The sequence below is a fragment of the Brachycentrus maculatus genome, unplaced genomic scaffold, assembly GCF_059751285.1.
Source record: "Brachycentrus maculatus isolate JH-2025_06_01 unplaced genomic scaffold, ASM5975128v1 h1tg000293l, whole genome shotgun sequence".
NCBI lineage: Eukaryota > Metazoa > Arthropoda > Insecta > Trichoptera > Brachycentridae > Brachycentrus > Brachycentrus maculatus.
In genome coordinates this window covers 1,772,765-1,787,700 of record NW_028281044.1, presented here as the reverse complement: position 1 = coordinate 1,787,700, position 14,936 = coordinate 1,772,765, and the positions used below count along the sequence as shown (strand labels likewise).

The 14,936-nt window shown below is 36.0% G+C and overlaps 2 protein-coding genes across 6 annotated transcripts in view; one reads left to right on the top strand and one right to left on the bottom strand.

Moving 5' to 3' along the window:
* Positions 1 to 9,410, bottom strand: part of LOC148305027 (uncharacterized) — a 38,020-nt gene extending 28,610 nt beyond the window's left edge. Inside the window, exons 1-5 of the mRNA XM_088267328.1 lie at positions 9,254 to 9,410; positions 4,650 to 4,799; positions 3,509 to 3,707; positions 2,285 to 2,499; positions 991 to 1,107 (exon numbers count right to left, since the gene is read on the bottom strand). Coding sequence (XP_088123454.1) covers positions 991 to 1,107; positions 2,285 to 2,499; positions 3,509 to 3,707; positions 4,650 to 4,799; positions 9,254 to 9,343 — 771 coding nt within the window. The 5' untranslated portion in view covers positions 9,344 to 9,410. The remainder of the gene's footprint in view (positions 1 to 990; positions 1,108 to 2,284; positions 2,500 to 3,508; positions 3,708 to 4,649; positions 4,800 to 9,253) is intronic.
* A 2,211-nt stretch (positions 9,411 to 11,621) lies between these two features.
* LOC148305026 (uncharacterized) overlaps positions 11,622 to 14,936 on the top strand; it is a 38,813-nt gene continuing 35,498 nt past the window's right edge. For 4 of the 5 annotated variants that reach the window (XM_088267376.1, XM_088267374.1, XM_088267377.1 and 1 more), the window contains exon 1: positions 11,622 to 11,740. The gene's annotated coding sequence lies outside the window, so the exon portion shown is untranslated. The other variant, XM_088267373.1, reaches the window with a different exon arrangement.

Sequence of the window (14,936 nt, the reverse complement as noted above, 5' to 3'; positions counted from 1 at the left end):
ATGAACAAAGAAGAATTCATGGAGCTAAAAACAGGACATTTAAACTGAAATGTTCCCAAGCACAGCTACCACATTATTGGCTGCATATAAAAAATGAATGTCCACTGCTTTCAAAGTATGCTATTGCGATTCTTTTACCACGATTTACTTGTGCGAATTGGGATTTTAGAATTCAATTTTAGATTCAAGAGAACGCCTGTGGACGATCAACGAAGAGATGAGAGCAGCCTTATCAACAATTGTTCCAAAGTTTTATCGCCTGTGCTCTGTTAAGCAGGCTTAGATTTTGTGTGATAAATGTTTTCGCATTATATTAATTTAATAATTAATCAATATTAAATGAGCTATGGTGACCTCTATGGTGAGACCCAGAAACAAATTAATAAGACTGCAGTTATATCCGGACGCCTCAGAAACTCGGTGTGGAGGAACAAACACATGAGAATAGAAAGTTAAATGAAAATATACAAAACATGTGTTCGACCAATAGCCACTTATGGGATTGAGGCAAGAGCAGATACTTCCAGAACAAAATCTCGACTTCGAACCTCCGAGATGAAGACTCTCCGATCCATAACCGGAAACACATTGCAAGACCGAGTAAGAAATACCGACATCCGGAGCATGTGTAAGACGGAGGATATCGTGAGGTGGGGACGACACCGAAGGCGATACTGGAATGATCATGTAAACAGAATGTCAGATGACAGACTTCCACGTATCGCCCTTCAAGGAATCCCTGGAGGACGCAGACCACCAGGCAGACCTTTAAAAAGGTGGAAAGACAGCTGGGAGTCAACATCCTAAGAGCTACAAATGGAGGAACAAACAGATCCTTAGGATCTAGAAAAAGAAGAAGAAGAATATTAAATAAACTTTGTTTTTATCTTTGATGTACCTCTAAAATTTCTTGATTTGGCAGGTGTACCTTGAACAGAAAAAGTTTGCAGAACACTGGCCTAGTCCATTTACTTATCGGGTCAGACTTACTTGAGCGCATAGGAGTGCCGTGTCGCGAGCGTACTTCCACAGCCGCCCGCTGCTCTTGTCCCGGGTGGACAGGCGACTGATGACTTGCACGGAGTCGGGGACGCTGAGAGCTTTGATCTGGAGAACAAAACGCCCAGTGAGACATACGATTCATCGTGTCTTCATCATTATTTACATGAAGGCAAGGTGATCACTCTTGCGATTTGGGCACCGGTCCAGGGTAATATAAAATAAATATTAGCGTGTAAAATCACAAATATTTATTAATACCCCCCTTGGGAATCCAACCCGGAACCTCCAGCGCGGTAGCTAAACACGCTAACCATTGCACCATGGAGGCAGACACACTGTTGAATAGTTGATAAAAATAAAAATAAAATAAAAAGATAAATATTTGTGTTTTTTATTATTTACAAAAATATTTGAGGCTAAGCGGCGCATTATTAGAAATAGGTATCAAACTGTGGTAAACTGGGTTCGAACCGAGAAACTCTGACTTAAGAGTCACTAACCATGGGACCACAACTTGACACTAATATATCATAGATACTTAGTTAGACACCTTTCATTTTTACAAAAAATACATGAGCAATGCGGCTAAATTTATTAGTTAACCCTTTGGATGCGTAAATCGACTATAATCCATGGCTTGTAAAAGCTATGCGCAATATTCCATGGCTTTTACAAAACATGGACATGGCTTAAACAATTAAAGGAAATAAAAGGAATTTTATAGAATACTTTATTTTTTATGGAGAATTTGCATTTTTCAAATCAACTTTTATTTTTTATTATTTATATTTGAAACACTAACTTTGTGATTTTCCTTTTTATAATTAAAATGTAACTTTGTTTTAAAATCGCTATAAATATTTCATTATAACTTAATTATAATGTCTACCGGTTTCCAAGCTAACCTCTTCTATTTAATATTTTATTATAATTATTCATTTAAACCCTTCCGCACCCCAATGGTGCATAGGGCACTGCATCATATAAACGCAGTGTTATCTTGATCGTTTACACATTAAGGAAAGGTGATCAGCCCTCCGCTTCCGGTACCAGTCCAAGGTAATATTTAAATGTAAGATTGAAAAAATCACATATATTTATTTGATGGCCCCTGGGAATCGAACCCGGGACCTCCAGTACGGTAGCCGAGCGCGCTGACCATTACACTACGGAGGCGGACATAATTAAGTTATAATAAAATATTTATAACGATTTTAAAACAAAGTTACATTTATATTATTTTATTTTTTGCTTAGCGCGTTCAAAGAAGGGCAAGTGTCACCTCGGCGATGCAGTCCGCGGTGCGCTGGGCCCGCACGAGCAGCACGAGCAGCGCGTCCAGGGCCGCAGGGCGCACGCCGGCGCCGGGCGGCAGCAGCAGCAGCGCGCGCGCCAGGCGCATGCCCGCGTCCGAGCACGCTGCTCCGCCCGCCGCGCACAGCTGCCGCAGCCGCTCCAGCGCGCCCGCACTCGACTCCTCGCGGAACCACCCTTCCACTGCAAGCGGGAAGGATATTAGTCTCGTAATGCTATAGTCTAAAACTATTACCACCAGTCACATCTGTATCTGAGCCCTTAACCTGTGTGGGTTACTCGAGCGCCCGACGCGGCTGCTGAGGAACCACGCTCCAACATTTATTTAATTTTCTCCGGAAATTTACATCTCAAGTCTACAATTTTTTGCTCATCTATAAATATTGTGATTGTTGTTAACTTGAAATGGTTAAAAGTTATAATTTTACAAAGGTTAGCTGTTAACTGATGAAAGTGCATCAAGAATATCATTGCGTCGTTCAATATAGCAATGCGGTCCTAAACGGTGTAGTGTATTTCTAAGAATCTGTGCCGAAGGAACACACCTTAAAAAGTGATATTGTGTTCGTCCCTTAAGGGTACGTTACGACCATAGTGTATTCATCCGAAACCCCTAGAATGTGCAAAGATAATAACGATCCTAGAACATGTGCTTAAATGGTTAAATTTGATGAAATCGAACTACAACCTTAAATGCTTCAATTACGCCGTATAAAAGCGAAAGCGGAAAACCTCAGAGACAAAACAATTATGTCAGATAACGGAAGGGCGGCAAAAGAGGATAAAAGTTCCATTTGAACTGTGCTAGTCTGGAAGTTGGAAGTTGGCCATCCACAATGACGAGGAGATCAAAAAGCTGCCCTCCAGTGTGACGACCGTCGCTCAGGAAAGCGTCCTGCCCAACATCTTGGCTATTCTCCAGCCCATGGGATCAAGAGGAAGGCGTTTTAATTTGTCGGCTCATCTTTTCCCCGCCCCAGACTCGACGGCCCGAGACCGATTGACGACGTTTTAATCATCATCATCCTACTATTATTACTATCATCCATATCTTTATAAGCGCCCTTAGGGTAGTATTTTACAAAAATAGCGCTATACATATTATCCAAATTATTATTATTATTATTATCAAATGCAATACAAACTCCGCTGTAGAAGTGCAGTACCAGACTCAGAGCGGATAGTGCCTCACCCTGTTCTCTGTCGGGCTGCGGGCCGCCCTCCATGATCCGGCGCAGCGCGGCGTGGTGCCAGGGGTGCGCGGCCGTGCGCAGCAGGTAGCGCAGCTTGGCCGCGCCCGCCGCGCCCGCGCGCTCCAGCTCCAGGGCGCACTGCTCCACGCTCGCGCACAGCCCCGCGCGGCTAGCCTCCTCCAGCTTGCGCCACTCCTCCTGCGCACAGAACAGACCGGGGATAATAGAGCGCCTCTATTCAGTGATATACATACATCTGCGGCGTAATAAATAGCGGTAACTTACAATCGTATAGATGTGGCTAGTTAGTGTGAACATCAGTCATACTCGCAGATATAACTCGGAGGTTGAATAGTGCACACATCAGGCAGACATGCCACCATTATAAGATTGAACATACTAACATTCTTCCAAATAATGCACACATCAGACAGATAATTAAACATTATTCTAAGGTTAAATAATAGTCCACACATCGGGCAGACATATCAACATTTTTCCAATGTTAAATAAGTGCACACATCAAGAAAACATATCAATATTACTCTGATGATAAATAGTGAACACATCGGGAAGACGTGCCAATATTAATTTTTTAATTAAGTTTTACTTAGTAAATACCACTATCTCAAAAAATCTATTGTGACACGTGCCACTTTGATCCATTCCGCAGGACAAATGTTACAATAGATTTTAAAAAATAGTGGTATTTACCAAGTAAAACTTGAATTTAAAATGAATAGATTTAACCACAAAGTGACTGCTGAATCAATTTATGAAATTATATCAACATTTTTCTATGATTAAACAGTGCACACATCGGGCAAACATACTAACATTCTTCTAAGGATAAGTAGTGCTCACTTTGGGCGAAATATGGCATCAGTCATTAAAATAATGTTGGGGATTGTTTTGTCGTAACATAACACGTTACGATGCGAGCATTCATAAAGTCAGTACAGCGAGCCGAGCTCATTCCGAGTACTCCATCCGATGTTCGGATGGTCGCAGCGAATGTTACGTTACAACGAAATGCTGCGGTCAGTCCCCACCTTAATAATATTAGCATCATCGTGAGATTGGTTCCCACCATTAGCGGGGAAATGTGCGGAAGTGTGGGGATGTTGGTGATGTGGTTACCTGCTGCAGCACGTAGAGGAGCGTGATGCGGTGCAGGTTGCGCAGGAGGGTGGGAGCCGCGGGGGGGGAGGTGGCGGCTCTCCAGGAGGCGGCCAGCACACCCGCGCGCTGCACGTATGGAACATCCTTCAGGGACTCGCTCTCCAGGGACTGAAACACCACAAACATCGTCATTTTGTACCCATAGACATTTCACCAACTGCACTGGTTACGTTTTCCCAAAAGGAGAGGGAAAGGTATTTCTACCTGTTGGGTCGATTGATTCTTAAGGACGGGAAGGGTATTTTTTCTTCTGCGCCAGCCTCATTTTAAAGGCAGAAAAGAAGTAATTATTTCATGTTTTTATATGAATATAATGTACCAATCTCTTTGTTAAGATCTTAACTATATGTACACAATTATCGAATCCTATCGCCAGCACTCCACAGGTGTAAAATACACTCGTCCCTAGTGTGTTAGCATTCCTTCCTCACCGATAATGTTCGTATCAGCCTCGCACTCTTTCAGTATTTCATAGTTCGGATATTTAATGTACTATGTTATGACACACATACGCCAGAGAGATCGCATTTCGCCTGCATTTGATCCATTTTCTCCTTCTTTTGCCGATTCCTCGTTTCACTTCCATGCATTAGGATCGGCACCAGGACACCATTGTGCACTGCTGGTTTAAATTCTGCTGTAAAGCTTTTGTTTTATACCAGAAATTCCAGTGTACCTTTTACTTTGTTCCAGGCATTTACCCTACTTTCAATGTATTTCTAGAAAACATACTTTTCAGTTATATAAAAATTCATATACAGGCCGACCTCAACTTTCGCACATGATTGGTTCCTGAAAATGAGAGATGAAGAAGAAGTATCGGCATATAGGCGATATCACTCTACAGAGACACGTAGTAAAAGTACCGTCTGATATAATAATTTCTGTAGATGCTGTAGACTGGTTTTGATTTCCTTTTTGAGTACTGCTTTCCACACGGCAGATCAGAATATTCTGCAAGAACGTTTGAGAAAGGAAGACAACTCGTTAATTCACAAGTTAGGACTATACATTTGTTTCTATATGATGAAACCGGAAATAAACACCAGAAAAACAGGTATTTTTTGTTTAAATATATAATTTCAATCTGTTCAGATTTTGTACAAACATAGCGAGGATATCTCTCAGAAAAACGGGACATAATTTATTGTTACAATGTTTAAAAAAAAACGATACAGGTTACTCGGGTTATAGTACCATGTTTCGTGTGATTCTGATGTCCAAAATGTTGTCTTATTATCTTTCATTGAAAAATAAATAAAAAATGACAATAACTAATTCATTCGAACCCTTATCCGCACCCCAATAGTGCATAGGGCACTGCATCATATAAACGCAGTGTTATATTGATCGTTAACACACGAAGGAAAGGTGATCAACTCTCCGCTTCAGGTACCAGTCCAGGGTAATATTGAATAAATATTAGAGTGAAAAAATCACTTATATTTATTAGACCCCCCTCTGGGAATCGAACCCGAGACCTCCAGAACGGTAGCAAGCACAATAACTAAGCATTGATAATAATAATAAATGGCTGATGTGTTAAGCGTTATTTTAATGAATAAGGTGCTGGATAATTAAATATCTGTTTTTCGACATCTCAACATAGATGAAGAAGAATATGGAATTCTGGGTATTTACAGGGCTTATGACCTCTTATGATCATAGGCTGGTTAAGTGATAACTTTATTCGTGTGCAACATTCACCACTCTACCCATGATTGACAACCACACTACTCAAATATTTGGAACTCTTACGTTAATATATCATTAATCTCGTGATGCTATACATATGGGTTCACATGAGCCATCTGTGTTGAATGTTCCCCCTGGGAATCAAACCCGGGACCTCCGGTATGGTAGCCGAGCGTGCTTACCATTACACTACGGAGGTGGACAAAATACACTTCTTCTTCTTTTTTCCATGTTCGCTCCCTAGGTGGAGCATATGGCCAACACGAGTCGTCTCCAAGTCACTCTGTCACGCGCCATCTCCTTGGCTTCAGTCGGGCGTCTCGAAGTACACTAGTCATAGTAATAATTCTTTAGAAGCAGGATTTCTTCAAGTCATGAGGGTACATGTGTCGCTCTAACTCACCTCTCTAGATAAAACTCCGTAATCAACAGTTTAGTGGAGATATTTAATAAGAACATCGTTTACTGTGGATAAAATATATTTTTTAAGAAAAAAAAATATACTACCTCGGCGGCCCCTACGTAAAGTACTCTATCTGCAAATCTGTAACTTTACAGGAGAGAGCTTAGAAGATTTTTTCAACGTATTAATTTTTTTTAGTAAACGGTTATTTCTGAAATCCTAAACTAGTATTATTCATTCAAAAACACGATAAAATAACGTATTAAATCGTTTTAAAACTTTATGCTTTGTCAAAATTAAGATAAATAATTAGTATAGATATATATAAATAAGTAAAATAATTAGTTAGCGTTTTAGGAGTTCAGTTCATTTCGAAAATTCGATGTAGATAGCGTCTTCTACGCCTGAAAACTAGGCGTAATTTATTATATATATATATTTTATTGTTTCTTTATATGTGTAGATAACGGTCAGTTGATAACGTACAGTAAATATCTCAAAATTGAAAAAAATGTAGTTAGAGCACTTTACGTAGGGCACGTCGACCTATCCTTCATGCTGCTTCCCTGCTGTAGGGATAGAAAATGAGAATACAATGGCACACCACTCTGTCTCTGCAAACATCATTCGCCTCTTCCACATTCATGCATCTCCTCATATATATCTACCGATTATTCTCCTCTGACCAACTACTCTCTGATAATGCCCTAACAAGGCAAACAATTGTCAGATATATATACATATATTATTCTCAATATTATTAATATTTAAAGCATTTACTTTGTGGTTAGTCATTTTTACTTATTTATTTTTGTACAAAAATGTTAATAATATTAGTATATAACCACTCACCGAGATTTTTATGTCTACCGGTTTCGGTCTACGTTTAACCTTATTGCATGTTTAACCTCGGCTCGTAATGCATGTCTGTGGTGAAAACTTTAGTGCATGTTGGTCTTCAGGGCGACCAAAAATCGCATGTGTTAAACATTTTGTGTAGTTTTAAGTGTGTTAGTGATTGTCCTGACGAAGAGACGGGTACGTCTCGAAACCGGTAGACATAAAAATCTCGGTGAGTGGTTATATACTAATATTATTAACATTTTTGTAAAAAAATTAATGAGTCAGATATACATTTTTTTTAATGATTTCTTTTAAATAAAATATACAACCTAGTAAACTCAAATCAGTGTGTTTTTTTTAAAGGAATAACCTGCAAAGTCTCCACTTTTTGAGGCTTGTCTGCAGGTAGGATAGTAAGGATGGGGATGGTAAATGTGAAAAATACATCAGAAACACCCAGATCAATTAAAAATAAATCTCAAAAAAAAAATATTACTTTGCAATTGGCGGGAATCGAACCCGCGGCGCCAATTTCGCAGCCGTGCATCTACTCAACTACACCACAAGGCCTGCCTGTTTGATTTTAATATTAAAAATATTAATAAATAAATAAATCATTTTAAATGTAACCAGGAAACAAAAATGATTCCCGTAGGTAAATATATATTTATATTTTTAAACTATAACATTCCAATATTTTTTTAAACAATTTTTACCTAATATTTATGCTATCCTTACCATTTCACATGTTTCCTAAAAGTTATTTACACGTCCATATTTCTTTGTAGCATTAAAATTTTGCACAATTTTTTCACCATGTTTAAAAATATTTTACACTATTTTTGTTGAATACATTTCACATTTTTGCACACTATAAACAATACGTATAAACGCTTTTCAAATATTTTGCACTAAAAATAAAATATTCACAAATAAAAAATTCACTTAATGTCACAATTATACACAAACTTTACCACACTTGTTTACGATAAAAAAATTAAATAAACAATATTATATCATTAACGAGAAAAATAATAAATCCAAGACTTTAAAAGTCAACATTTAGAGATAAAAAACGAGGAAAATTGATAAAAATTACTTTTAGTTAAATGCTTTATCAGCATTTAAGATTTTTTAATAAATGTAAGCTCTCCCGATAGTACGTGATAAAAATAACGTGCGGTTAAAATGTCACCTAAACAAACTATTTTTTACCACAATATTACGAAAGCCGATATTTAAAGTTGTGATTTCTGACAATGTATCGGAGAAAAACATTAAAAACGTGTTTATAAATACCATCCAATGTTTTCAACTCCATATCGAGAATTTTGACATGACATATACACAGATTCACCGTCACGACCATTTCGCCACGATAACGCGACCGTAATCGACAGACGGGGATTTTTTAGACGCACGACCGTAAATAGAAATTAAGGATAATTAATATGTACTTTTAGAAATAAAATACATCTGAATCAAAAGAATTTAAAGTCACATATGAAATAGAAAACAACACCCTCCACGGGCAAAACATGGCGGACATACGACAAACTTAAGTCAGTACGCGGCGTCGCGTAATAAACAGGACACAATCACTAATGAAAACGGGACTCACCTTATTTATTTCTACAAATTGCGATTTGCCTTTTATGGCGTTATCATCTGTTGTATTTTTTACATCTTTATCATCATTCGTAGAAGTCATTTCTAATGAAAATTTCCCGGAGAGACATTTATGATGCCTGTTGTGTTTTCTTGTTTCTGTCAAACGCAGTGATACCAAATTATAAAACAAAAAACCACGAAAACCAACAATAACATTTTGATTATGTTTATAAGTATCTACCTGTTTGAACAAACATGGGATCCCTACCTACCATAGGTATTTTTTTTCAATTCATGCAAAAACATACGAGGATATCGCCGAAAATGTTATTTTTCACAATACGCTTTATTTTATTTAGTTTATAATAGTGTTTTTTTAAGTAAATTTATTAAATATTCCCTTAGATTATACATGCCTTCATATAATAAATTACTAAATTAACATCAATTTAATCCAGTGCTCTACGCGCCATTGGGTGAAGATAAGTTTTAGTAGTAAATTATTTCAGATTCTTTTTTAATTTGAAAATTTGAAACTAGAAAATCCAATTGACTAAATCAGTATGATGGGCAAAGTTAGAATTTTTTATATTAGAGGTATATCTTTATAAATGAAAATTAATTAAATTGGTATGTTTTGTGCACCAAATAAATTATTTTCAGTCTACCAATTCCAATATTTTTTTCACCTTTCTACATCGGAAGAAATAATTTATTTCCTCAAAAAATTAATTCAAAACTGGAAGAAGGAAAAAAAAACCTCAATATATTTATGTCATTCAGGAAATGAATCATAGTATATCCTTTACTATTTTAATAAATTTACATTTATCAATACAATCCCCATTTTGTATCACATTTTTTTATATCTTCTCTCCACCTATAGTACCACATAATCTATCAAAGTTTCTACATCTTTTTCAGCAATTTCTGAATTCTTATATCGACAGATAATTAGTACGCGAAAAGTTCAGACAATATAATTTACGAAATTTAACATTGGTTGACTCTTTTCAATAATCTTTTTTGGTTACTTGATATGGACAACGCTATTTCTTTGGCTATAACACCCAAGATGGGTGAAAAACCATAAAAAAGAAGAAGAACACTATTTCATTTGTTGTAAAAAAAGGTAACGTCAAATAACCAAACGTATAAAGTTTTTTTTTAACACTTAATTAATTGATATCAACCGCCACAAATTCAGTCCTTTTATTTTTTAATTAGTTTATTTTATTACATAAATACAAACCACTAACAAAAGGATTGGGAGATCATATAAAAAATAATAGAAAGCGTTGGCTTGACACAACCAAAGTATCGACATTATCGAATATGTCGAATGGTCGATATATTGTTTTAACAATAACTTTACAATATAGTCGTGCGTCGTAAAGATGCTAAATCGCAACAATTGAATTCTTGAATTAACGATCAAATATATACTACGTCGGTCCGATGCGGTGCCCTATGAACCATATTTTTCTTATAAAGGTCAGAATTAACATAATTATTATATGTGTACATGCCTTTTTTCAACACGTTTAAATATTACGCACGAGGTCACGAGATAAAAAGTAAAAATTTATTTTACATAAAAGATATTGAATTTGAACCGTCGTTAAAACTAATTACCTTTGGCTAATGTAATTCATAGTTAAAGGAACTATAAGAATACAAAGCAGTGCTCCATTCACCGGCAGAAATGTCTTCCAACCAATCTGGTTGGAAGACATTTTATAATTTTACCAAATCCCGTAATTCCTTACAGATGGCTGTGTCTACAAATATGTACAGTAATATACAAGAATCATATTATGAACAAGAACAATTGTTCAAATTTTAACATTATGCTTCTTTGTGTAAAAGTCGCTAATATAATAATTGATAAAACAAAATAGTATTCATATAAAAAAATATATTCCCAACAAATTTACGCCAAACGTATTTTAGCATTAAAATGAATTCAAGTTATCCCATAAGAAGATTACTACTCAGCGGCCCTAAAATCCTATATCGATTTGCAATAAATCGCTATTTTATGGCCGCCCAACCCTACCAGAGTACAACATTTTTTGTAAGCAAAGCCAAGAAAAGTATGGTGAGCATGTACTCTAAGCTTAATATATTAATTTCTTGGAGTTAAGTATGAAGAAATACCTATCCTTGTTACTCCAATGTATGCCAAAGGAGATAAAAAGAGAGAAGAAGTAAACCGTTACCTGTATATTATAATATTGCCTATGTGTTCAGCGAGAAATTTGTTACAATTATAATTTTAAAGCGAGACAGAGAGTATTTTGTAGTACGCCATCTTTGTCTTTCGGAGAGTAACGCATAGAACGTGTGAATTATGAAGATTCGAGTGCCGGTATTCGTGTATACCAAGCTTGCGATCTGTATTATAAATAATCTATGATGGTGAATTTATCCATGTGTGTGCGTATGTCTTTCATAGTGATTTGTATTTGATGCTGACAGAAACAAAATAAATCAGGTAATGTGGCGTTGTTATATCCGAGGGAACATCTCGTAATTACTATCCCCAGTGCGTGTCGCGAACAATTAACGCGGCGTCGTCCGTTTTATTGTGACAACGAGGAATTAAGGATTCTGTATGTCAATGTACCATAAACAAAAATGTCAGCGCTCCCGAGTTTTTTTTTGTTTTCGTCGCATAACTCTTAAATTTCTCTAAAATTGTGAATCTCCGAGTTAATTTAAACATACGCCTGTGATTATACCGACAAAATCTCGCCATCCGGAGGGTGTGCGTGTGTTTTCAGACAGAATAAGGTTGCCCGAGATACACCTCATTGTTTATGCAGTTATTTTAACCTGATGTTTTCATAGAACTATTCTTGCAACTGCAGACTGCGTCAGGTGAGTAAAATAAGCATACCACTAAAAATAACGCACCTCGAATGCCGTACAAATGAAATATCAAAATTTTATATTGTTTTTTGGCAGTGGCCCAATGCTGGCATTCATGCCTCAGGGATGCTAAAAAAATAATTTGTCCTTTGGAGCTGCCAGTACTATAACACACCTGCCTACCTGAATATAGATTTTAGCTTGATAACAATTAAAAAAATAATGTTAGAAATGCATTCAGTGAGACTACTTTATTTATAAACAATTCATCCTTTGATAGGTTCAAATAGCGAGTTGTATAAATATAAATCTCATTTTCCATAAATAAATAATTTTGATTGCATCAATGTCTTCCAGATCACTGAATGATTATATATATATTTTTTAAATTATCAAAAGTATGAATGTTTATTTTTTAAAATTTATCCTTAACACATTGATTTCCACGGCAATTTTCAGAATTCCGGCATAAAAAGCCAATTTGATTTAATCATATTCAATAAAAATATTGTTTTACTTTTTGGTTTTAAATAAATTTTCTTATTGTTATATTTTCTGTTCATTTATTATTAAATTTTCTGTTCATGTAAGTCAGCATTGATGTTTTTTTCTCTTCCCATGCGCCATCTATCCATATTAGCACTGATATACTAGGAATTTGATCGTAGCTGCATGAATATGGCAAGTAAGCACAGTAGGAGATAACTCCTAGTCGGCGTCCTAGCAAAGAACGCAATCTACGAGTTATCTCGTAGTTGGAAGTCAACGTGTTAAGAGACTTTTACATATTAACAGTCTACAACATGCAAAACCTAGTACGAGTACAGGTATGCAACCGAAAGTGCCATAGCCTTCGCTGCTATTCTGGTTGTATAACCTTCATTCCTACAATCCTCCATTTCCTTTCCCACAACCATTATCTGTGTCTCGTGAAATATATTCCACTCCTATATCCATAAATCTGAAGTGCAGGACTGATCACCCTGTCTTAATGTAATCAAGATTGTTTTAACACTGCGTCAATTTGATGCGGTGCTCTATGCACCACTTGGATGCGGCTTAGAGCTATAAAAGGATAAGAGCAAGATATAAAAAGATGGCGTGTTATCGTTTGGAAGGTTCTTTTGGTAAAGCTTTTTCGATAACCTTCCCAGTAGGTATTACTTAATTTTAACAATTTATGTATTTCTAAAATAACGAATAACTGTTACTACTAGTACTACTACCATCACGCCGTTCCTCTGCAGGGGTAGGCGCAGAGGATGGAACGCCACACTCGTCTGTCCTGACATACACTCCTAGCTTCCCTCGCATCCATACATCTAGACACAACCAAATTTTAAGTACTGATAGATCTGGTCCTGCCAAGTCTTTTTTGGCCATCCTCGTTCTGTTCTCCTGTTCACATTTGCCAAATATACTTTCCTAGTAATTTTTTTGCTATCCATTCGCTCCACATGTCCATATACCACCTTAAAGATTTTTTCTTAATTTTTTTAAATTATCTAGTCAGCATTACATTCCTTTCCAATATCTTCATTTTTAATTTGGTCATACATCGATTCGACTGAGGGAACGCATTTCAACAGCGTTCAACGGATATTATTACAATTTAACTGCAGAATCAAATAATGAAAAAATTGAACCCTATAGATTTGTTTTTTTATTTATTTAAGTTTAAGTTGGTAAATACTGCTATTTTTTAATATTTATTGTGAAACTTGTTTCGATCCATTCTGTGTTATTTTTAAACACCGTCAAAATGATGTGGAATGCATCGAAACACATATCGCTCACTCCTTTCAAGAATGTCATAAATCAAAAATTGTCAATTTTCAGTTGTGCATGTTTTCAGAATGCCCAGAAAATGTACTATATCTCAGCAAAAGAGCCATATTTTTAACCTTATATTTACCCGCTACAGGGCAGAAAGTGTTGTTTTTGCATTTTGAAGAAAAGGTATTATTTAATTATTTTTTTAAATATACTAAATATTTTTAAAATGGAGAAAAACCTTCAGGTTTTACCTAAAAAGATCTGTTGCACAGTAAAAAGTTTAATAAGTGGCTTGATATTTATTTTTAATACATTGTGTTATATTTTTAAACATAAAAAACGTTCTCCTGAAAAATCAAGTTTTTTGATTTATGACGTTCTTGAAAGGAGTGAGCGATATCCCAATAGATTAAAAAATAGTGGTATTTACCAAGTAAAACTTAAATTAAAAATGGATAGAAATTACCACAAAGTGATAGCCGAATCAATTAATGAAAAAAGATTTGTTTTTGTCTGTACAATGTATGTCGTTTGTGTTGCCGTTCAATAAAAAAAAACACAACTAAAACTTTCTTAAAGTGCCAGGGTTGTCACATCTCGTTACAGAAAATATGGAAACTAAAAACAACTTCTTTACACAATTTAAAATTATTAGAATCTTTGATTCATGGACAGTACTTAATATATTAAAAAATTACTTAAAATTACAATTGAGAAATTTGTATGATGTAATACAAAAAACTGTATGGAGACACATATCCGCTGTCATTCGACGCTTTTAGGTTAAATCTCTATAAAATCGTTAATCATAGTAATAAATAAATAAAACCCTTATCCGAACCCCAATGGTGCATAGGGCACTGCTTCATATAAACGCAATGTTAAATTGATCGTTTACACATGAAGGAAAGGTGATCAGCCCTCCGCTTCAGGTACCATTCCAGGGTAATATTGAATAAATATTACAGTGAAAAAATCACTAATATTATTTTGACCCCCCCTGGGAATCAAACCCGGAACCTCCAGAACGGTAGCCGAGCGTG